General features: G+C 34.7%; 3 protein-coding genes across 4 annotated transcripts; all 3 read right to left on the bottom strand.

Moving 5' to 3' along the window:
• Positions 1-5,687: 5,687 nt before the first annotated feature.
• Positions 5,688-6,314, bottom strand: LOC107917503 (AT-rich interactive domain-containing protein 1A-like). The gene is made up of 2 exons (XM_016846846.1): positions 6,077-6,314; positions 5,688-6,028 (listed from the first exon to the last, which is right to left on the bottom strand). The coding sequence occupies exons 1-2, from the start codon at positions 6,312-6,314 to the stop codon at positions 5,688-5,690; spliced, it is 579 nt and encodes a 192-aa protein (XP_016702335.1).
• Positions 6,315-9,826: 3,512 nt separating this feature from the next.
• Positions 9,827-13,178, bottom strand: LOC107916765 (ubiquitin-conjugating enzyme E2 10). Of its 2 annotated transcripts, XM_041112411.1 has the most exons (5): positions 12,272-13,178; positions 12,057-12,184; positions 11,879-11,983; positions 10,708-10,802; positions 9,827-9,996 (listed from the first exon to the last, which is right to left on the bottom strand). In XM_041112411.1, exons 1-5 carry the CDS (start codon positions 12,339-12,341, stop codon positions 9,945-9,947), a joined length of 450 nt encoding a protein of 149 aa, XP_040968345.1. In that variant the 5' UTR covers positions 12,342-13,178; the 3' UTR covers positions 9,827-9,944. The 2 variants fall into 2 exon arrangements, with proteins under 2 accessions (XP_040968345.1, XP_040968346.1); XM_041112412.1 differs by lacking the exon at positions 9,827-9,996 and having other exon boundaries at positions 10,168-10,802.
• Positions 13,179-13,296: 118 nt separating this feature from the next.
• Positions 13,297-17,723, bottom strand: LOC107916764 (rac-like GTP-binding protein ARAC3). Its single transcript, XM_016846133.2, has 7 exons — positions 17,320-17,723; positions 16,253-16,340; positions 16,051-16,160; positions 15,888-15,951; positions 14,047-14,111; positions 13,861-13,926; positions 13,297-13,777 (listed from the first exon to the last, which is right to left on the bottom strand). The coding sequence occupies exons 1-7, from the start codon at positions 17,416-17,418 to the stop codon at positions 13,673-13,675; spliced, it is 597 nt and encodes a 198-aa protein (XP_016701622.1). The 5' UTR covers positions 17,419-17,723; the 3' UTR covers positions 13,297-13,672.
• Between the last annotated feature and the right edge of the window lie 6,910 nt (positions 17,724-24,633).

Below are 24,633 nucleotides of genomic sequence, written 5' to 3'. Positions count from 1 at the left end.
TATTTATTGAAAATTTTTATATAGTCATCTTGACATTTTTTTTAATATTTACATTATAGTAGTATTAAATATTTAGTATAGGTTTATTTTTTAATGTGTTCTAAATTACATGATATATAAAAATAACAAAATATAAAGTATTATAAATTTAAAACGAGTCAAGCTGGGCTCGGGCTCGGGCCTTGAATGTTTAAGCCGGAACCCGATCCATATTTTAAATGAGCTTAATTTTTTTTGCTCAAACCCTTTCGAATTTTGTACGACTCTTCGAACTTGAACACGTAGGTTGACCCATGAATAGGTCTACTTGTGATAGAAGGAATTGGTAGAATTTTTCTATTTTTCATTTCTATTTCCTTTTTTTTCCTTGGCTAAATTTCAATTCTAATTTATCTTCTTCTTCTTCTTCTTCTTTTAGGATTATACTTAACACTTGTCAATTATTATTTTCTTTTCTTTTTCTTTTTTGACATAGTTAAATTTCAATTCTAATTTCTCTATTTTTTTAGATGTTTTTTTTAGATTGTATAGGAATTATTAACTTTTTATTTTGATCCTTATACTTCACTTAAATTTGAGATTTAATCTCTATACTTCAATTTTAAAATAATTTGATACCTCAACTCTTATAATGCTAATAAATTATTATTTTGGCTGAGCCGAAAAAAAAACTCTTATAATGTCATTAGTTAATCCAAATACTTTATTCCGACTAAAATGTTAATGTAAATTTTTAAAAATTGCTAACACTATTAAATTTAAGCGCATTATAAAAGTAGAGAGATTAGATTCCTAAAAATAAAAATATGAAGACTAAGTTTCAAATATATTAATAGTACAAGAACTTAGAACATATTGAACCTTTAAATTTTTATTTTATAATTAAAATAAATAAATATTTAACTCAAAGCTGAGTAAAAATCATACTAGCTATATTAATTAATTGATAAAAAATTAGTGTGAATAAAAGCTTATCTACGCTAATAATTTTTTATTATATTAATTAGTTGGTTCCGGGAAAATTACCAATAAAAGCTCCATTTTTTTTAAATTTACCGAAATGGGTCAGGTCAGAAATTATTAACCGAAATGGGCCAATTTTTACAAAACGCGTCCACGTCAGCGCGTTGTCAGGGGAAAAAGCAGGAAAACGCTTCCTCAAGAAAGCGCTTTACCTACGTGGACAGAAAACGCTTCCTTGAGGGCGCACTTTCTGTCCACATAGGCAAAGCGCTTCCTTGAGGAAGCATTTTCCCCGTATTTTTATTAGGGTTTTCTGCAATTAGGGTTAAGGTTTTGAGAATTTTGGGTTTTTAAAGTTTAGAGTTTTAAGGAAAAAAATTAAATAAATTAAGGTTTAGTGTTTGTTAATTAAATTAATTACTAATTTTAAAAAATTAGATTATGGTTTAGTGTTTATGGTTTTTAAGGAAAAATCAAATAAATTAGGGTTTAGGGTTACTTGAGTAAATTAATTATAAATTTAAAAAAATTTAGATTAGGATTTTAGGGTTTAGGGTTTTAGAGTATTTAAGAAAAAAATCAAATAAATTAGGGTTTGGGGTTTAGGGTAACTTAATTAAATTATTTGTTAATCTAAAAAAGCTTCTACGTGGACGTTCTTTTGCTACAGTAGTCTCTGAAAAAATAAATTTGAGAAGACGTGTCTGCACAAATAGTGTCAAAAACGCTTCAAGCAGGATGTATTGTCAGCAAAAGTACTGAAAGAAGCTCTCACGTGGACACTTTTTTGCTACAGTAGTATCTGAAAAATAATTTTGAGAAGACGTGTCTGTGCAAATAGTGTAAAAAACGCTTCAAGCAGGATGCATTGTTAGCAAAAGTACTGAAAGAAGCTTCCACGTGGACGCTCTTTTGCTACAATAGTCTCTGAAAAAATAATTTTGAGAAGACGTGTCTACACAAATAGTGGTAAAAACGCTTCAAGCAGGATGCATTTTCAGCAAAATTACTGGAAGAATCTCCCACGTGGATGCTCTTTTGCTACAGTGGTCTCTGAAAAAATAATTTTGAGAAGACGTGTCTGCATAAATAGTGTCAAAAACGCTTCAAGCAGGATGCATTTTCAGCAAAAGTACTGAAAGAAGCTCCCACGTGGACGCTCTTTTGCTACAGTGGTTTTTGAAATAACTTGGGCTATAAATGAGCCAAATTTTGTTCTCAGGTTGCATAACTTACAGCAAAAAAAAAATAGAGAGGCTAAGAAGGATAAAAATTAAAGATGAGTGAACGCATTAGTACTGTTATTTACTATGATGGTGAGGTTCATCACACCGAGAACGGTGTTGTTTTTTTTCGGAGAATACAATAGAACTGGTTTTTAACCAGAACATAGATTTGACAGAACTTCGTAAAAGGATTAGGCGTAAAATATTCAGAACGACGCCAATGAAAGTGTTGTCTATTAGGTATCGATTTTGTGTTTCTATTGATCCAGTAACATATGACTCGTTCGACATCAAAGGTGCTCGTAGCTTGTAGGCAATGGTGCAGACCCATCTTGCTAGTGGAGCACCATATATTGAGTTATATGTACAATTTGCATCGCCAAATGATACATTTGCGGCTGCTGTTCGAGAGGAATACACGACCCCTGCTTGACACTCTGTTAGTGGGTTACATAACACGGAACCTCCAGTTTTTGGTAGCGGTATGGAATACACAATCCCTGCACGACACTCTGTTAGTGGATGGGACATGCACCTAGGTGGATCAATGTTTGATGCTGGAAATACGTACTGGGGAACGACATCAACTTATAGTGCTTGGCAATCTACATCCAATTGGGGACGTTATGAAACGCCCAGAAAAAGGGATGATGTACTCCCCATGACGTCCACTGGTGAAGAGACCTCATACGTCACAGATGATGGTGGGTTAGATGATGAGTCCGATGTGGATCCACCTCGAGAGCCCGACCGCGATGGTACAGAAGTTGGATTATTTTCTGAACTGGAGCCTATTCCAACTGAACCTGAAGATGTTGAAGGGGGTTCAGATGAAGAAGAAGATCCACAATTCAGGGCATACTCGCCTCCAGCCCACATGCATAATGTTGATTTACCTGCAGATGATACATTGGAATTTCCAGATCTACCATACAGAATACGTGATCATACAAGTTCGTTATTGGATTCGAGTGAATTTGAAGTTGGTAAGGAGTTTTCCAATAAGGATAGTTTTCTTGGTGCATTGAAACAACATAGCATCAATAACGGTGTTAACTACCACGTGTTAAATCTAAATCCGATAAGTTTGAGGCGAAGTGTGCAGTGCAAAACAGAAGTTGTTCATGGAAAATCTATGCCTCGTTGAGGAAAAGGACAGGGTTATGGGAGATAAAAAAGTATAAAGGTCCACATACATGTGCTGCAGGTACAGTATTTAAGGTTTTTAAATAATACTGTTATTATGTAATGTTACATTATTTAACGTACTTCGTTGACAGGTATTTCACAAGATCATCCCAAGATGGATTCAGCTATGTTAGCTAGCTTAATACTACCCACGGTGAAGGCAAATCCTAGGACTTCAGTGTCAGTCTTAATTGCTAATATTCGTAACCAAATGGGGTACACGCTCTCTTACCGCAAGGCTTGGATAGCTAAGCAGAAGGCTTTGGAGAAGATGCATAGTGGGTGGGACGCTTCATATAATGAAATATGGCAGTGGTGTCAAGTGCTAGAGAGATACATCCCAGGTTGCATAACAGACCTTCAAACAGAACCTACATACTACAACGACTGATTGCTCTGTGGATGCCAAGTATTTAAGCGTCTCTTCTGGAGCTTTAAGCAATGTTGAGACGCATTTGCATATTGTAATCCATTGGTACAAATTGACGGTACCTTTATGTATGGTAGATATACCCATCGGCTATTGCTAGCAGTCGCACAGGATGGTAGTGGAAGAATCCTTCCAATTGCATTTGCAATAACACCGGGAGAGTCAGCTGATGACTGGGATTTCTTTCTTTCTAGGTTAAAGATGCATGTTTGCCCCTAACCTGATATATGCGTTATATCAGATCGAGGCACCGGGATACTAGCTGCAATTGAGCGACAGGGAAGCCTATGGCATCGCACACACCATCGGTACTGCCTAAGGTACATTGCTTCCAACTACTACAGGCAATGTCCATCTAAAGGTGAATGACGGCAAGTGGCCAACATGGGTATTTAACTTTATCTCTATTAATATAATTTCGTTTGGAATATTAAATTTATTTTAAATGGAAAAGTGGTATGTAATTTTCGCTATCAACTTATATTGGCAAGCTATGAGATAAGTAAGGACCGTTTTCATGAGATGTTGGTAGTTTTCCATTCAGTTAACGAAGAGGGCCATGACTACCTATGTAATATACCTTTCGAACAGTGGACACAAGCATACGACGGTGGCTTACGATATGGTTACATGACCTCAAACCTGGCCGAATGTATAAATTCTGTTCTGAAAAGAACACGTCATTTACCGATAACATCAGTTGTGCGAGAGACATATTTTCGTTTAGCGGCACTATTTTCCAAACGAGCAGCGAGTTATGCAGGCCAAATACAGGGAAGCCATGTATGGTGCGCAAAGGTATTGCAAGAAATTAACAAGGCAAAGGCACGGGCGAACACTATGCACACAGTGTGTCACGATCGAGACAACTTATGGTTTCGTGTGACAGAGTTTGACAAACGGCACCAAGGTATTACTGGCGGGCAATATCGTGTACACTTAAGAAATAGAACTTGCGATTGTGGAAGGTTTGACGCACTTCGTTATCCATGCGCTCATGTAATTACAGCTTGTCAAAATCTTCGTCTGGATCCCATGAGCTATGTCGACGACGTGTACAAATTGGAATACATGTACAACGTGTGGAGACACATATTCCTACCGGTCCCAGATGAGCGTAAGTGGCCCTCTGTATCGCTTGCTCCGTTTAAGCTGTTACCGGATAGAGAGTTGCGGCGTAAACCAAAGGGTCGACCTTACTCGACTAGAATACGCAACAATATGGATATCCGAGAAACAACCAATCAACAGAAGTTATGTGGATGGTGTAGGAACCCAGGCCATACAAGTAGATCATGTCCAAATCGCAATAGTTGATAGTTGTTGTAATTGTCAATATGTTGTATTATTTATATTTTATTACATGAAATAATATAAAATATTCAAAATATTGCTTTATTTAAAATAATTTTCATTTTATTAAAAATATAAAAGTAAATTATAATTACTTTATTTAAAACAACCTTTTATATTATCACATGAAATAATATAAAAATATTCAAAATGTTGCCTTATTTAAAATAATTTCCATTTTATTAAAAATATAAAAGTAAATTATAATTACTTTATTTAACACAACCTTTTATATTATCACATGAAATAATATAAAAATATTCAAAATGTTGCCTTATTTAAAATAATTTCCATTTTATTAAAAATATAAAAGTAAATTATAATTACTTTATTTAAAACAACCTTTTATCTAATTACATGAAATAATATAAAAATATTCAAAATGTTGCCTTATTTAAAATAATTTCCATTTTATTAAAAATATAAAAGTAAATTACAATTACTTTATTTAAAACAACCTTTTATCTAATTACATGAAATAATATAAAAAGATTCAAAATGTTTGTACAAATATATTAAAATAAAAATCAATGTCCGTGCCGGTCGGATTCAGTGCCACATGGAGGTCGTTGACGGTTACGCGTTGGATTCCTCCTTTGTCCAGCTTCTAGCGGGGGTTGTGCTTGCTCCAGCAAGGATTCTGGTTGTGGGTGTTGGGAGGATGACCCGCCTTGATAGAATAGTGACTGTGAAGGTGTTTGCATCATTAATGAAGGAGGTGTTTGAAACCCATAAGGTGATGGGGATTTGTAAAAAGAAGAGCTCCCCGACGGCCCCTCCTGCGATCCCTCGTGCGACGGCTGCCTATAGATCAGAGGTCCACTCGGAGTAATCGGAAATGGAGATGAACCGGGCCATGCATTCCAACCTGCCATAGGACTAGAAAAAGGAAACATATAAGGGCTAGGATACGTACCTGGCATCATCTGAAGAGGCTGTGCTGTGGGTGTCGACGGTTGAACTGTTGGGCCCGGTGATTGTGTAGGTCCTGTTGCTAGGCCGGGTGATTGTGTGGGCGCTGTTGATGGGCCTGCGTCGTCGTCCCTTCTTTTAGGATTTAAAGGGCCACGTCGTTCCCTTTGGACACGCAATTGCCGCTGCATCTCCTCTTCTGACAGTGAATATGGCTTGCCATGAATCCTAAACCATGGCATGTATTCCGGCACGCACACCAACTCTGGAACGATGATCGGTTTCCGAGTAGGTATATAATCATACCGATCTTCCCACATTTGGATATAGTGTGACCAGAATCTCGGCCAATCTGTATGCAATTGCCGTAAGTCGATTTTGTGATGATCATCCAACACCTCAAGTGCCACAAGAATCGGTTGTCGGAATCCAAATTGCCATAATACTCTGTCTGATTGGTGCATCTCCACAATAGCAAAGTTGACCAATGGGACCTTCACGTGCCAAGCGTTTGGATTTTGCAAGTATTCATCCGAAATTACTGCCCGAATTGCCGGATCCTCGTATGGTGTCCATTGAAACTATATAAAAATGATGGAAATATTAGTTAAATAAAAAATACTAAATACTAAATACTAAATACGAATCCACTATTTTATTATGTATGTATATATATTTTTAATACTTACTTGTGCTTCCAATCGTTGATCTAATAGAAGCCGTATATCTTCAAGACAGGTAAGTAATCAAGCATAACTTGCCGAATGGTTCCACCTAATTAAATAAATTTTTAGCATACGATTATATTTTAAATCTACGTAATAATTGTAAAATCTAATATAAAATTTACCTTGTTATGAGTGGGAATGTATATGGGTGGTCCACTCGAGGACGCAAAAATGGAAAGCGAAACCGTGCCCATAATTGCAGTAGTGATAGGGAATCTCCGATTTTCGTTTTATTCGATCGCGTAGCCCCGCACATCTCCTGGTACAGTGTTGCCAACACGGCAGACCCCCAACTAAATTGACCAGCTGCTCTAAAATCAACGAGTTTCAGCAGCTATCTCAGATGTACAAGGTTTCGTGACAAGTCCGGCATCAAATAACCTCCAATTATTTGAAGAATGTATGCTCGAGCATATCGAATTTTTTCTAGTTCGGTAGAATCATCATCCGGCTCCGAAAATGTGTCTCATAACCAGCCCATCTCGATCTGACCTCCGTTAATATTGTCCGGAATAGCACCCAAAAGCTCGTAGCATACCGCTCCCCAATCAGCAGAATGAACGGACCCAGTGACTGCGTCCTCGTCTACCGGCAATCCTAATTGCAAATGCACGTCTTCCAAAGTGATAGTGCACTCTCCAAATGGAAGATGAAATGTGTGCGTCTCGGGTCTCCACCTTTCTATCAACGCACTAATAAGTTTCGGGTCCAACTTGCACCCCCGGCCTATCATCGCCACGTGCCAAAAACCCGCTTCCCGTAGGTAATCCTCTATCAACGGTGATGGAGGACCAGTCATGTTACGGATATAGCATTGCAATATCCGATCTACAAACTTTTATAAGAAATAATAAAATAAAAATTATTTAAATTTGCATAAATGACAGAAATCTTAAATAATATTTAAATATTAAATTTAACACTTACTATTTGCATTTGTTCAACGGATATGTGTTTATCATCGAAGCGAATTAATTCTTCGGCCATTGCTAACACGATCAAATTTTTTTATTTTTAAAAAATAAATCTAGAAAAAATAAAATTAGAGCTTTTTTGAAAAAAATTAACGAGAGTTTTGAGAGGAGTTTAAGAGAAATTTGAGAGATTTGAGAGGAATTTGAGAGAATATTGAAAAATTGAAGATTGAAAGGATTTAAGTGTGAAAAAAATGAAAAGGGTGGGGGGTTTTATAGTTTTTTTTTGGACCGTTGGGGGGTTACCAACGGTCAAAAAAGTAGTCGTTGCTACTATTCAAACACGGGAAAAATGCTTCCTCAAGGAAGCGCTTTGCCTACGTGGACAGAAAGCGCGCCCTCAAGAAAGCGTTTTCTGTCCACATAGGCAAAGCGCTTCCTTGAGGAAGCGTTTCCTGCTTTTTCCCCTGACAACACGCTGACGTGGACGCATTTTGTAAAAACTGGCCCATTCTGGTTAATAATTTTTGACCTGGCCCATTTCGATAAATTTAAAAAAAAACGGTGCTTTTATTGGTAATTTGCCCGTTGGTTCCATTGTTTTATTATTTGTTTGTTTAAGAATTTTTATCGAATATTTTTATTTGAATTATTTAAATAGAATTAGTGTGGGTTTAAATGGACAATGCATTAACGGCGGCTGTGAGATTAAATATTATAGCGTGAAATAAAAAGTAAACTAAACGCACTGCATATCATATCAAAACTCACACTTAAATTATATAATATTTGTATTGCGAGTGAAAAAAATATAAAATCAACATCAACTCCAATCCTGATTGAACTTGTAGAAAGAAATTCTTCCAACTTTATTACTAATTCATTTTGGGATTTCTTTTAAAATTTTAGTCTAAGTTATTTAATTTTAAATAAATATAAAATTATTGAGAGCTATAAATATTTTTATAATAAAATTTATTTTTTTAGTATCTTCTCAATTAAATTAGTGTTTGACTAATTTGTAATACCAATTCAATTAAAAAATTTATAAATAATATAGATACAAAACAAGGTCCAAGAGTATATATATATATATAATTAATTTAAAAGAATTATTAATTTGAATGGAGCAATAGCTAAAACTCGACGCTTATTTAGCCCCATCCCTTATCTCTATTATTGTATCAAAGAAAAAGAATTATTAAAAATATAATGAATATACTTTATTTAATTTTAATTATAGAATATAGTTAAGAATTAAAAAAAAAAAGCTAATATTTAAAAAAAATTCAAAGGCCTTTGTTGTTAAGGGTTAAATACTGCTTTGCACAAAAATTTTGTTATTTAAACTTGACTTAGGGTGGGTTTGGATGGACGGTTGGATGCGATATGATACGTTTAGCTTACTTTTTGTCATACACTACAATATTTAATCTCACCGCCACTATTATTTTTACACTAACAATAGATAAACGCACCGCTTTTTAACTTCAAATTCACCTTTTAACTTAAGTAATAATATGACGTATATTAACAAGGATAATAAAAAATTTGAAAGAGTTTAGGGGTGAGGGCCGGTCAGCCTTTTTAACTTCTCTGTAATATTGAACTATAGTTCCTATATATAGAGAGAGAATTAAAATTTTAAATTTTAATTACATGTCATCTTTAATTTATTGAAAATTTATAAAATTTGGTAAAAGTACTATTGAGGTCTCTATATTAAGAGTTAAATTGCATTTTGTTCTCTCTATTTAAAAAATAGATAAATTAGTCTTTATATATTAGTTCAAAGAAAATATTGGCCCTTTCTGTTAAATTTTCATCTACTTGTATTAGCAGTTAACGAAATAACCAACCAGTACAATGAGAAATGCCACATATAAATCATGTCGTCGTACATGGATCGATTTTTAACAGTAGAAACAGTTGAAATTTTTAACGAAAAGATCAATTTATTTTTTAATTAACATATAGGAATTAATTAACCTATTTAAATAGAATATAGGGACCGTTTTACCTATAAAATCCTTAAGCGGGATTACCATTCCCACGGTTAAACCCTAAAATAGATTCAGAGATTTGGTTAAGGAGATTAAAGATTAGTAATCTCGTATCATTATTTTATAAGCAAAGCAGAGTAATTAAACAAAACACCTTAGGAAAGTTGAAACCAAGGACCAAAGGAGAAGCCGATACATTGTTATTGAAAACCAAAGTGGCACTTTTCTTATACTATCACTACTTTCTTGTTTCTTCTTTTTCGTTTCATAATAATATACCTGGAAATAGTGGGAATTAATTAAGTTTATACCTTCAACAAAGTAGTAGGCAAGACAACGGTGAAATTACATATTAGCTCTCTCTATCATAGAAACTGATTCAAATTATTTCTTATACTTTCTAATATATCAATTTAGTCCCTATACTAGTATGAAAGAATCAAATATGGCTATTTTAACAAAGTAAACATTTACCATTTAATGTTCAAAATATTAGCTTTGTTAAACATTAAATAATATTTTTTAAACAATAAATTTTAACTTTATTAGAGTTTAGTCTTATTTGATTCTTTTTACTAGCATAATGATTATATCGATAGACCTACCAATCCCTTGCTCTTCTAACTTTTGAAATTTGGTTCCTCTACTTTTAATTTCAAAAATGTAGTCCCTCTACTTATCTGATTTAAAAATTAAAGTGAAATTGATAACATTGTCTTCTATTAAATATGAATGTGTAATCAATCAAACTTTAAACCTTTAAACCAAAGGTTTGAATACTAACATGTCACATATTTAAATTACTCAAAATCCATTAACAGTATTATCAATTGTACTTTAATTTTCAAATCAAAGGGACTATAATTTTAGAAATAAACCCAGAAGGACTAAATTTCAAAATAATGAAAAGTACAGGGACTGAGGGCATATTTTAACCTAGTTCAGCCCATGGCCTATTTATGGGTCCAGCTCCGAGCAGTAGATTCATACTTGAATTTGTCAGCTTTGCACATACGAGCAATCTCCGGTACAAGAGGATCATCAGGGTTTGGGTCGGTTAGCAGTGAACATATAGACAGTAAAACCTGCATTAGCCCAATATATATAAATATAGCATTTAATTGGTTTACATGTTGGTTTTTTTTTTTTTTTACTATATTTACAAGTGAGTAAAATTCGATTTGAAAAAATTAAAAAAAATTTGGATTTCGAGTTAATCAAATCCAGTTATTCAAATTATTTGAGTCAACTCGAATAAGTAATTCGAATTTCAAGTTCGAATCGAGTTAAATTTTACAATTCGAATAACTGATTAGTGCAAATACTCTTTTAGTCCCTATCAGGTTTGAAAAATAAGCTAATTGGCATCTCTCTCAACAAAAATTACAAAAAAAGTTCAGCATAATTTTCAAAAATTTCAAAACAAATTTTAAAATTAAAAATATTTAAAAATTCCAAATTTTATATTTTTTAAAAAAATTTAAAAAATTTAAAAAATATATTAAAATTAAAGAAATTAATTTTTTTCTAAAATAATAATTTTGGGATCTAAATAAGTTGATTAGTGATTCAAGTTATCATACTAAAGTATTTTTTTAATTTTATTTTAATTTTTTTTAAATATATATGATTTCAAATTTATGTGTTTTAACATTAAAATAGGGTAAGTTCTATTTTGGTCACTCTATTTTTTTCTAAATTTAGTCACTTTAAATAAGATAATTATACAAATTAGTCATTGTTGTTAAAAATTTTGTTTTCTTTTAATGGATTGTTGACGTGGCATATTAGCACATTGAGTGATTAACATGTGGCATTTTTTTGTTGACTTTTGACTAAAATTTAGGACCTCTCTATGAAGTTTAGGGGAAAAAGTTTTGGACTAATTATAGGGAGGTCCCTAAACTTTAGTCAAAAGTCAACCAAAATGTCACGTGTCAATCACTCAATGTGTTAATATGCCACATCAGCAATCCATTAAAATAAAACAGACATTTTAATGGCAGTCGCACAATTATCCTTGTTCGAGTGGTTAAATTAAGAATAAATTTTGAAGTGACCAAAATAGGACATATCCTATTTTAGAGTGACTATGCTTCTAGCTTACCCTTTTTCTTTTCTTTTTTTTTTTCTTAATTTTATTGATCCAAGCTTTACCTACCTTGGATATGGTGAGTGCAGGACTCCATTGTTCTTTGAGAATGTCTAAACAGATATTGCCATTAGTGTTTATGTTGGGATGGAAAACCTTGGTTCTGAAGGCAATCTGAAAAACAATTTGGTGAACATTATTATGTTAAAAAGCCCATAGAGATGCATTAGGTGCTAGATTATGGTACCTTGGGAGGTTTAAATGGGTAATCAGGAGGGAAATGGATGGTCACAAGGAAAACACCACCAGCATATGGACTATCATTTGGACCTATAATGGTTGCCTGCCAATGAAACATATTTTCACCCACTGGACCTGGATAAAGTACAGCTTACGTAGTGAATTTACCTTGCAAACAACAATGGAGATTAGCTGCAATGCGATTTTGCTTCTAAGTCTTACCTGCACTGCATGAAGCTGGAGGATCTCTTTGCAATTCCTTGAGCTCCTTCAGTATTCTTTTTGACGCCATTAATAAAGTTCTTATATATATATATATTCAAGAGGGAGAATGGGGAAATGTAATGGAGAACTTCAAAAGGGAAAGATGGTAGCTCTATTTAATGGAGGAATTGTAGGAGTTTGTGAAAGAGGTCCACCAATTCTTTACATATTGATGAAAGTGGACACAGTATAAATTCCAAGGAAAAAGTTGGTATTCTAGGTTAATGAAAGAGAATCGAAAGAAAGGCACCTTCCGATGCTTGAGTCGACAAAATTTGAATGGACAAAGACAAGTTTAAGTGCCCTTATCTCATTCGTTTGTACCATCTTCTGATTTGTGCATCCCCCTTGTTTGATGGACTTAATGATTGGGTACAACTTGAAGAATCAACAACTTTATAAAAGGAGGAAAACTTGGGAAGATATTAATGGCGTCTCATGTCTCTCTATTTATAATTGTTGGGTATAAGAGCAAAAGTTAACTAAAAATATAACTCGAAGACTTTTCCAATGACTAAAATGGCGATGCCATATTCTAATTGATCTTTCTCACTATCTTGGTAAGGAGAATTATTTTGGTTCCATATTCGCTTTAACTTCCTCAAAACTGACTAAATCATCATTTTGATTCATGTATAAGCAGAAAGATGGCATCTCAGTTCATCTTTCATACAAAACTATAAGGCCAATGAGATCAAAGAGAACCATTTGTATGGAACACCATGTGGAAGCAACAAACAATCGAACCGAGGGAACTACAACAGCCTGACAATAAGGAGCGAGTATATATGCTGGAATTCGATTCTCAAACCTGATGATTACGATCTTTTTAAGCATGACTCTTGCAGTTCATGAACCAGCTAGACTTTGATCCGAGGCTCATTCCCTTTATATCCGTATAAATTCGATGTTAGAAGGGAGAATGGAAGTGGCAAGATGAAGTAGAAGAAACAATATTCAATCAGGTAAGCAAAAGAAATTAGTGAACTCCAAAACCACAAATATAATATTAGTTCATTAAAACATACTAGATCAGATTACATCACAAGAAACAATAGGAAACAATTTCTCCATGTTTCAGTTAACAGATCAAACATATCTAAATCCAAAGTAACTGAAGGAAAGTGTGAGAACACAAAGGGCCATCAATATACAAATTCAAAAGACAATCCATGAGAGAAAAAAAGAAAAGAAAAAGCACAAATTTAGATGATTATAGGAAAGATCCTAGTTCCGTTAGTACAGACTACAAACCAAAAGGAGCTATTTTCTCAAGGTGAGAAAGAGATGATAAAAATGGTGAGAGACTAACAGATTTATGTGATCACAAAAGACAATCCATAACAGTTCATCACGTGATCACAATATCGAGCAGGCCTTTTGTGACTTTCTCTTCTTTTTCTTCTTCTGCTTTGGTGGCTGGAGAACCACTTTGATGGCCGCATCGAAGACTGCTTTCACGTTCTGTATTTCAAGAAGAAGTAATTAACATACTTCCAAGGCTTGAAAACAAAATGCAATGGTAGATCAGTCGAATATGTACATACCTGCTGTGTCTTTGAACTACATTCAATGTAAACAGGAGCTCCAATCAGCTTTCTTAATTCCTCCCCCTTTCAACATGAAAGGGTAAAGAACATAGTCAAAATTAGGATTCGATGTTATCAAGAATCAACAAGAATGAACAATAACGGAACTTAGAAATTATTACTACAAGAAGCAGCTGAGAGTACCTGGGCTGTGGTAATGGGCACTGCTCCAGGGTGATCTACGAAGAACTGCTTATCATCCCGAAGATCTACAGTAAGAAATGTGGCAGCTGTTAATGAAACATAGAGTGGCAGCGTTTAAGATTAACATTGGGTTCATTCTTTGCTTGTTATTCATTTGCCATGGGATTTGTAATTTTTTTCTATCAAACCTTGTAATGGATTCATTCCTCCATGATTAATGATTCAAACCACAGTTTAGCTAGCTCAAGAATATAAAATGATAAGACTCATATGAAACCAAACCTGAGAGTGAAATTTCAATAAGAGAACATAGATCAGGCCCAAGTTTAAAAGTTTTCTGCTTATTTCTAGCTTTCCCATTTTCTTCAAGCATCTTCCTCTAAGATGATGAATATTATATTTGGTTCACATTCTACTTCAGCATCTCATAGGATTGGTTCACATCGACTTTTATACAATTCCCAAAGACTTAGTTAAAACCAGTAAATAGCGGTCCCAAACAGCTGTTTTATCAATGGAACTTTAGTTTTAATCTTGCTTGTTCCACGAGTTGGGAAAGGTTGGGGCTGGGGAGGACATAAGAGCATCGGAAAAAAGTTACTTTTGATGACTCATTAGAAGAAACAATTTACTGGAGGATAACATACTGCAATGCACCGTAGCAGGATTTGAAGTTCTGCAAGATTAAGTTCCAAAGTATTCTTTCAAATACATTAGAAAACATACTAATTAGAGGGAAATTTAAAAAAGACAAGACTGATTTCAGGTTTCTGTCAAGATATAAAAGGGTGGGCTTGGCTGAGTAGAAAACTGAAAGGATGGAAAGAGGGAGTGGAAAAGTGAAAAGAAATTGCTTGGTAGGAAAAGAAATAAAAAAGCAGATCATTTTTCATCCTAATACATAACAACAAATCATTCCAAATTGGAATGATTAGAGTACAAAACATGAAAGAGAGATGAAAATTCAAATTTATGCATTTATAAAAGTTGCGCTTTCTTTTGTCTCATTTTTCAACTCTATCAAGCAATGAATGAAAAGAAATTTACTTTCTTTTTCAATTTTCCATATTTCTACCAAGCATGGTAGCACATCAATGGAAAGAAAATATATTTTTTAAATCTTTTTTTTATTTTTCTACCCTTTCAACTTTCCATCTTTCCGATTTTATTTCCACTCTACCAAGAAAGCCTAAGTTCCACAGGACAACTCAAGTAAGTTTCCCAAACTTGTCATATTAAAGGATTCTTTCAAATGCATTACAAAGCATGCTAATTCGAGGCAAAGTTGGAACAGATGGACTTGTTTCACATTTCTGCAACCACAGAAGTTTTTCCTTACTGAAAATTAGTTAACAACCACTGTGGAAGAAGAAGAGGCTAACCTCTACTGTTTATATAAAGACAAAATGGAGGAAGGTTTGGGCATAGGGCAATAGTAATTGAACCGTAAAAGGTCTAATTGTTTGCTCTCTTAACAAGAAAACTGAAAGAAAATAGCAATAGTTGTAAGGGTGAAGGAAGCTTTATATAAGTCTTGCAAATAAAACACCATCATATAGAGAAAAACGCTTAGGATTTAGGTGCTAGAACGGACTAATCTTACGAGGCAAGGAGGCATCTAAAGGACTACACTACTTCAGCCACCAACAGGAACATATGCCCTTCTCTCAATGGCAACAAAAAAGGGTGTTGGAAATATTGCAAACTATAGCATTCATTAGCCTTACCCATAACTCGTTATATGAAAAGAAAATAAGAAAATCATTGCATAAGAGCATACTGAAAGGAACAGATCAAGACATTTTAAAGTACTGAAAATAAAGACTGAAATAGAATCTAACCAAGCTTAGTCCCAACAAGAATAATTGGAACACCAGGTGCATAATGCCTCAACTCCGGAATCCACTGAGGATTCAAAAAGAAGACAACGCATTAGCAGATCAAGTAATTGAAAGTATCTTGTCCAAAAACCGGTGAAAAGCTTCTAATAACAAATAATCTCACTTTCTTAGAAACGTTTTCGTAGCTGGCTTTGCTAATGAGAGAGAATGCCAACAAGAAGACATCTGCTCCACGATAGCTCAAAGGTCTTAATCTATTGTAGTCTTCCTGGCCTGTTCCAAGACAATAAAAACAATAAAATCAAACCTACCACAATAAGCATTCTAAGATATGAATAAGGAAAATTAATGGAATTGAAACTTACCAGCAGTATCCCACAATCCAAGATTAACAGTGTTGCCGTCCACAACCACATTTGCGCTAAAGTTGTCAAAGACAGTTGGCACATAATCCTGTTTCCCCAAGACATTGCAGAGGATGTGGAAAACATGTTATAAGCAATATCTCCAAAAGTCATCTTAAAATAATCATAAGAATAAAGCAAGAACTAGGAAATTATGATCATAATTGCATCAATCAACTCTACATGAAGTTAGGTTTACTAAAAGAACAAACTATATTAGACACATTTTCTGGACAAGAGCATGAAGAAGTAACCCTCCAAGGACCCTCCAAATGCATGAAAAACTAGAAAATTTGAACATATACATGCCGGACAGATACTCGTACCCGATACACACGATTTCCAACTAACATAGATGGCCATAACCCAAGATTCGCAGTAAAGAAAGCACCTATCATGAAATCTCTAAATGAGACTTTCTACCAGCAATAGTTTTAGATTTAGCAATTTTTTTTCTTTCTCCTCCAGCAAAAAAAAGGGGAGTAGCAAGATATAATGTTTCCAGTTTTAACTTTTGACCTTAACTCACTAATTGAAATGAAAACCTACAAGACAAAGAATCTTTATCCTAGATGATGCATCATCAAAACACAAACAGAAGAAATAAGAAGGTATAAACTACAAAAAGGCAATAAATTTTCTGCAAGTTTTTGAAGCAAAAAACCCTAAGAATTTGCTCACTTGAACACAATTTACGAAGAATGATTCTATTATTCAGAAAGATACTATGCCCCAAATTCAAGATTCCAAAGACAAGTACAACCAAATGGGAAAAAGAAACAGAAAAAAAACCCAATAAAGAAAGCAACTTTACCAAAGTTACATTGACCACCAGAAACCAGTGTAGGGTCTGCTTGGTGGCCAAGAAAATAGGGGAAACAAAAAGGGAAAGAAAAAGAAAAGAAAATCCATGAAAATCCAAGTAAAGAAAACGTTAAGGGCCAGCCAAACTTTCTTTTCCATTCCTCATATTTTCTCAGAGACCAAACAAAAAAAAATGGGTTAGTTTCTTTCTTTTTGGAACTCACAGTAGGGAAAGTATTGCTGGTGTAGGAGATGAGCATGCAAGTCTTGCCGACGGCACCGTCACCAACAGTGACACATTTGATGAACCTTGATGCACTCATTTTGCACCCGCCGGCAAAAGTGAAAGTAATTTCAGAGATGTTCCTCTCCCTCCGCCGCCCCCCCCCCCAAGGTTATCTCTTGCTTCAATTATTGTCCCAAACAATAGGAAAAAAACAAACCCAAAAACACTGAAATGAAGATGAAGATGAAGATGAAGAAAGAAGAAGAAGAAGACGAAGTACTAAGTAAAACTGGAAGACATCAAAGACATTGTCCGAAAGAAACAGAGAGAATCATTAGGGAAAGAAAAGACAGCTCTTGGACAGCTATCTGCTTACATTACAACAATATATTTTCCATAAATAATTTAGTTATTTTATTTTATTTTATTTTATTATTATACCTAAAAAGTTCATTGAAGGGCTTATTGAGTTATTTCAAGTAGGACATATTTATTTGGTTTTTTAATAATAATGTACTTTTAATGATTCGATAAGAATGATTGAATGATAGAAAATGAAATTAAAAGGAAATTAACAGTGAAATAAGAAAGTTCTGATTTTTGTAAGTATAAATATCTGAAAATGGGAACAAGTATCAATCTTTTCTTTGAATTTGAAAAAGTATTAGTTGTCCAAAATTATGATTTTAATTTTAATTTCTATCTTTAAATTTTAAAATAATTTTGATATTTTATATGTTGTCATTTGTAATTACTTCTTCTAATAATATTATCTTCAAAAATTAAATATTTGTATCATATCAACCAAATATTTTCATTAGCTTAATTGCTAATATAAGTGCTATCTATCAATTTGTATTTAATGAAATGCGTTTTTTTAAAACAGGTGACGTTTACTAGTAGCGTTAACAACTTGAATTTAGTGTTGGAAAAAAAACATGTCATTTTCTTTTAATACGATATATATAAATTGTTCATGTAATAAATATACACATATACTTGTAATTTGGGCTAATTTAGAATAATATGCCCCCTTTTTTATTTAAACAGGCTTTTAGGCCATTTTTTTAAATTAGAGAAATAGACCATGTTTTGAGAGAGTTGGACGCACCTTTTTTGAACGTTGGCAACGGTAAAAATTTTTAAGGACTCTAACGATAATTTTGTTTTCTATAAATATCAGGCCATTTTTCATTTTTTTCACTCAAATTCAACTCTCTCAATTCTCTCAATTTTTTCAAGTTTTATTCTAAATTTTCTGATATGCTTGTTTAAAAATATTATAGTTTTTATATCATTCATTTTGATTAAATTTTTACGAATGACAACCTCTCTGCTTTGTTTCAACGATAAGCACATTTTCATCGCTCAAGCGACAATTGTAAAACAAAAATTTAAATTTCACTGTTTTCAATTACGTTAAATTTAAAGTTTTTTATTTTTTAAATTAATTTATTTTGTCGATGTAAATAGGCGAATGATCATGTTTTGGAGGGGTTTATACATAACTTGTCAAAAAGCCTAGATGCCGAAATTCGTGGTTACTTGCAAGATGCAAGATTCTTACATGTGCCTCGTATACTCGTAAGCTACAAACTTGATCCTACACTTATCAGCACATTGGTGGAAAGATGGAGGCCCGAGACACAATTTTCATCTACCATACAGTGAGTGTACAATCACATTGAAGGACGTAGCTTTACAACTCAGTTTATTAGTGGATGGGCCAATCGTCACGGGGTCAACAGTCATTCCTAATAAAGAGGACCTTTGCGAGGCATTTTGGGAAAGGTGTCGGATAAGTTTTACAGTGGCCAGATAGATATGAAATTGTTGGAAACCAATTTCAAATATCTTTCTTAGGACACATCCGATATTGTCAAAGAATAATACACCCAATCATTCATTTTGAGGTTAATTAAGGGTATTCTAATGCCCGATAACTCTCGAAATTTGGTATACATAAGGTGGCTACTACACCTAGTCAACTTCAAAGAAAGTGGATGACTAAGTTGGGGATTAACCGTGTTAGCCACGTTGTATCATAAGTGGTGTCAAGTGACAGAACTGAATAAGATGTCAATCAGTGGTTGCCTGCTCTTGCTACAGTCACGGCCTTAGTGGCGACTACCATTTCTACGCCCCTAAGTAAATGACCCATATACATTCCTATTAGTGACAAGGAGTAGGTCGAAGAATATGTGGAACCACGGGCTGAATTAACATCACTTGAATAGGTGAAACCATGAACCTATATACCTGTTATTTCTTTATTTTATGTTTGAATTAACATATAACTTGAATAAGTGGAATTATGGCCGAGTTACGTAGGACTATTGGAGTAACTTGAAGATATCCGACTGATGTTAGATCAACGCTCGAAAGTCAAGGCTAGTTACTTATTTTTTTCAAACCTATAATCATTATACAATGAGTTGTAAAATAAAATTACGTATATAACAAAATTTACAATTGTGTACTGCGGTTTGATAGATGCCATATGCCGAGTCAGATATCATAGAATACGTCTTGCTAGAATTTTTGGCCATTCGGAGTATATGAGAACGTAAAGGTGTCGTTGATAGTGCACATGATGGTGAAAATGCACAAATCAGGTCAAGTAATGTGACAGTTTGGGTGGAAGCAACAAATTCTACTGCCACCATGATACATGGAAGCACTGTACAAGCTGGATCTGCGGGAAAAAACCGAGGAGAATTGGCTAAATTACCACAATGAGTATATTGACATTTTGGATCATAGGATAAAATTATTACCTATATACGAACCTTTTTCTCATTGGACATAGAGACATGTTTGGAGTACATGCCCTAGTTCAGAGTCGCCGACAAGCCATATTTGCTACCAGTTGAGGCATGGAGTAGGCAACTTAGTCAAAAGAAGCCACGACGAGTGACCTAGCAATATATATCCAAAAGAGGTGTCGTGACGAGTTCGTCACTAGCTCCAACCCAACAAGCGCAACTGATGTCTACGCCACATCTCGATTAGTTTACTTTACTTATTCCTGTTCATTTCACTAACTCCATATTTTTTCATAAGCACCACACTATGCACCATCGCAACACTTTGCTTCTACCCCTTCCGCAGGTACATATTTCGGGGTACCTCCGTCCTCAGCATTTTACGCCCCCATACCGACGCAAATGTCGAGCCATATATCAACGCATGTACTGTTATTTATGACGACACTAATGTTATCATCGATTCTAGTATTGATGCTCGGATCAATACTGATGTATCCGAGTATTGCGACATCATACGGTTATTCACCGATAGTGTCACAAACACTCATCGCATCATTATTTTATCAATGTGGGTCATCAGCACCATCTTCTCATGGAGTAGAGGATATACGATGGAAGGCTAAGACGACTTCGCAATCAAGCACGGAGGAAGGAGATGGAGACGAAGATGAAAATAAAATTGATGGTAGAGATGAAGATAAGCATGAGGGTAGAGGTGAAGACGAAGATGACGACGACGATGGTCACGATCAAGTGGAAGAGCCGACACCACTAGTTGTGCACAAAAATCCTACGTGTCAGCCACCGCCTTGCGGCACACATTCAGCCCAATGACGTATTTTTTTTTACTTATTGTGATGTAAATATAAATGGCATCAATAAAGAAACAATATTTCTATTGCAACTCATATTTTTCTTTGTTAAATTCTAATGTAAGTTATACGTAAATTTCCATATATAATATTTGATATGAAATATGTAACTTTGGATAGGCATCTTTTATCGAACTAGTGATTAATAAAGGTACATGGATTAACTCGTAAAAATGGAAAAAGTTCAATTCCTCGAGAAATAGTAATTGATACTTGAAGTAGCACTTAAACTATCATTTTTTAAACTATATAAATGCTAGTAGGTGGTAACAAATATATTTGAAATGTAAGTTAAAAAATAATAAAAAAAAGTTTTTACACAAAATAGGAAACATTGTAATCAATTTTATATCGTCTAGCGATGTTGAAGCCCCAATGTACCCCTTAATACAGAGCATGTTGCCTTTGTATGCCCTTGGTTTCTATAGTACCCGCATAACTTCTCCTGATTATCCCTCTCTCGAACATCTATATTAGTGTGTATCTGAGTAAAATTCGGGTGACTTTTCGGGACGTGATGCAAGTTCATGTTTGGGGCCAACTTGAATAGCACGCTGGGCACTGGTGGCCACATACTCTCATCTAGGGTGGGTGGGAATTCAGGTCTCCATACATTGTGCATGTGTTCCAGTTTGTACACATCATTGATATAAGACATGTACTCAATTTTCACATTTGCATATACGATAATTACATGTGTGCATGGGAATCGAAGTGTCTGGAATATCTCATAATTACTAAACTTTTTTGGTATGTCAACACGATATGATGCCTCTAGCATGTCCTGGTCGGCTAGCGTACTCTGTGACCCTAAACTGCAAGTCTTGACGTGAGTGACACATTATATACATAGTGTTCACTCTCACTATATTTCGTATAGTTTCTTTCATGACAACCCTGCACCAAACTTAACTGCCCGCTATCTGCCTAATATGACGTCGTCCGCTTTGGAAATAAGGTAGCTAGGTAAAAGTATTTTTCTTTGACAACTGAGGTTATCGATTAATAACACATCCCTTTCAATACGAAATAGATGAATTCGACTAAGTTCGTTGTCATGTATCATTCTTATAAACCTCCATCATATGATTGCGTCCATTGTTAGAAAGGTATGCTGGCATGGTAGTCTACATCAACATTGTTGATATCATGCAAGTTATCCAACATCTCATGAAAATGGCATTGGACAATCTCGTACCCTGTCAAGAAAAGTATACCCATAAATGCAAACAATATATGATGATATATGGTTTAGCATGTTTGTGGGTAAAGTGGAAACTACGTCCCCATTTCAATGCATTGATCTCACTCACTTTTTGAAAGTTATTTTGTGTGGTAGTTGGAGTCAACATGTTGTATACAGTACCTATAGTGGTTGCGATCCCAATGGCTACCCTTTCACTCAATAGTGGACAAGATTTCGATTCCCTTGTCCGAAATGGCACATATGTCGAGTTGTGGGTAAACGCGTCGGTGCAATCAGTTAAGGAAGAAATTCCAGTCATTTGTCTTTTCGGATAGAGTTTCGTAAATACTATCGACAGAATCCTTCGATTACCATTCTGGGCAACAATCATCAACAACTGATGCTAGTACCTCCTGTACAGCTACATGCCGTTAATTTGCACTAAAGACTTGCAATATAGGAAAAATTTCATGCATTGATCATATCCAAAAAAATTAGTGGAATATTTTTTTCCTAAAGACTAGACGAATGCTAAAGTACGCTGGGTGCATTTCCAAATTGGTTACGGAACTTGGTACGTACCGATCTAGTACTTGACACCATTGCCATAAATTGTTGTATGACTTGTCCCATCCATGATGCAACTTATCAATAGCCTTTTGTTTTGTAATCCATACTTTGTAGCATGATGATGTGTAATCGTGCTGACTAAGGATTTTGGCAATCAACACTAAGATGAGAATCCTAAGACTTACGCTCACCATAGATAGAATAATTTCAGATATAATGTCGAAGTCTAGCTTCAGTTGATCCTGATTTACACTTGTAAAAGACGAGTTAAAGTTATGTGATTAGGAAAAACAAAGACCCCAGTCAGGTCACATTATGTTAAAAAATCGGGTAATCACCTTATGTGGACCGAAATACTTCTTTATTGTCCACAAGCTCGTCTTCTTCTAAAGATATGCCATGATTTTCCATTTGCACCTCCCGTCGCGTATTACACACTTCCCTTGAATTTCTTCGAATAAGATTTTGTGACTTGATAGTTCATGCCATTCCTAAAGCTGTACTACTTCAATGCACCAAGAAAAGCATCTTTGTTGGGGTATTCCATGCCAATTTCTAATACCCAGACATTTGACGATGAGCTTGCATGGGCAGGTGTTTTGTGCAGTAGTTGCCGGAACTCTAAACCACCCTCGGCGAAGAGGTCGGCGTTGGTCATGTAGGGCGAATGTTCATATGCATTGAATCACAAATCTGGAAACTGAAGAATGTCTTTCCATTAATGTTTCGGGGACATCATAATAAGAGCTTTGTAACAAACTAGTGAACCCACCATACAATCGTGTAGTAGAGCTTTCTGTTTCTATTTTGATTCCAACATTAGCCGCAGTGGTGGCTGAAGATGGACCAGTTCCATTAGCCTCGCAAACTTGACATATAACTTTATTATAATATTTTTTCTTAAGCAGTACGATGATATGACCGCCTCCATCTCGAGTTCGCCTTTCACATCAGATAGCTCATATTTAAAGTGGTCAACCGATGCTAGTTTTCTACATTGCAAGCTCGAAATTCTTCCCTGACTCAAACCTCTAACTTTCCTTCTGATTCTAGTCTGTAGTTTACACAATTGAATAATACGGTTGAAAGCCAATTCTATGGAATGGGCTCCTATAAATACGACCTTGACTTCCGTATTACAGATTTGACCGTCATAGTAAATCACAGATTTCATTCGTCAACTCATTTCAATTTAAAACGAATTGGATATTTAGAATAAAAAAAAATCTTCATACGATTATCTAAAGAAATACAAATGACTCTTGCAACTCAACTCTTCAATTTTGATATGAATTTGCTACGTGCCTAAGTTCTGAATATTTTGGTACTTTAATAGCAAAATAGAACAATAAGAGAGGGAATGTGTACTTCAAAATCCAATTTTGAAGACACACTTTCATCGAATAATGAAAATGGAACACTAGTCGGTGCTCGAAAACGTGTTTCACAGATCAAATAATTTCATCAGAGCATGCTTCAAAAGGTATTCAGTGCCTCAAAACATGCTTTAGATTTTACCCGAGATTCTTGAGGTCAAGTACATTTTTAGACTTTATGAAAATATTAGTGAAAACTCGTCTAGCTCGGCGAGCTTCCCTATTGACATGGCAAGAAAACACACCTAATTGGACGAGTTTTCACTAACATTTTCATAAAGTTTGCAAAAAAAAGTACCTTGCCCTGGGAATTTTTTTATAGATTTGAAGCACGTTTTGAAGATATTCGATGAAAATGCTGGTCCTGCGACGCGTTTTTTACCATAGATATTTTTTTCATTTGCAATCTCACTATTCCTTGATCCTATAAAAGGGGGTTCCCCTTTCATACTCCATCATCCCTAAAATATTATCTCTTCCGGCCTTCATCCCTCCACTTTACAATATTTATCTCTCAATTTTCTTCCTTACTTCAGTGTT

This window comes from Gossypium hirsutum, chromosome A01, assembly GCF_007990345.1.
Source record: "Gossypium hirsutum isolate 1008001.06 chromosome A01, Gossypium_hirsutum_v2.1, whole genome shotgun sequence".
Lineage (NCBI taxonomy): Eukaryota > Viridiplantae > Streptophyta > Magnoliopsida > Malvales > Malvaceae > Gossypium > Gossypium hirsutum.
The sequence above is the reverse complement of the archived record's forward strand: the minus strand, read 5'-3'. Positions and strand labels throughout refer to the sequence as shown.

Excerpts from the sequence above, each read along its gene's own strand:
- LOC107917503 (XM_016846846.1), bottom strand. The coding sequence starts at position 6,314 with ATGCCATGGTTTAGGATTCATGGCAAGCCATATTCACTGTCAGAAGAG. Across the intron at positions 6,029-6,076 it reads GCCTCTTCAGATGATGCCAG|GTTGGAATGCATGGCCCGGT; the intron begins GTACGTATCCTA and ends GTCCTATGGCAG.
- LOC107916765 (XM_041112411.1), bottom strand. The coding sequence starts at position 12,341 with ATGGCGTCAAAAAGAATACTGAAGGAGCTCAAGGAATTGCAAAGAGAT. Across the intron at positions 12,185-12,271 it reads TCCAGCTTCATGCAGTGCAG|GTCCAGTGGGTGAAAATATG; the intron begins GTAAGACTTAGA and ends TACTTTATCCAG. Across the intron at positions 11,984-12,056 it reads ACCCATTTAAACCTCCCAAG|ATTGCCTTCAGAACCAAGGT; the intron begins GTACCATAATCT and ends ATTGTTTTTCAG.
- LOC107916764 (XM_016846133.2), bottom strand. The coding sequence starts at position 17,418 with ATGAGTGCATCAAGGTTCATCAAATGTGTCACTGTTGGTGACGGTGCC. Across the intron at positions 16,161-16,252 it reads TGGATTGTGGGATACTGCTG|GCCAGGAAGACTACAATAGA; the intron begins GTAAGTTTCAAT and ends GTCTTGGAACAG. Across the intron at positions 14,112-15,887 it reads TCTTGTTGGGACTAAGCTTG|ATCTTCGGGATGATAAGCAG; the intron begins GTTAGATTCTAT and ends TTCTTACTGTAG.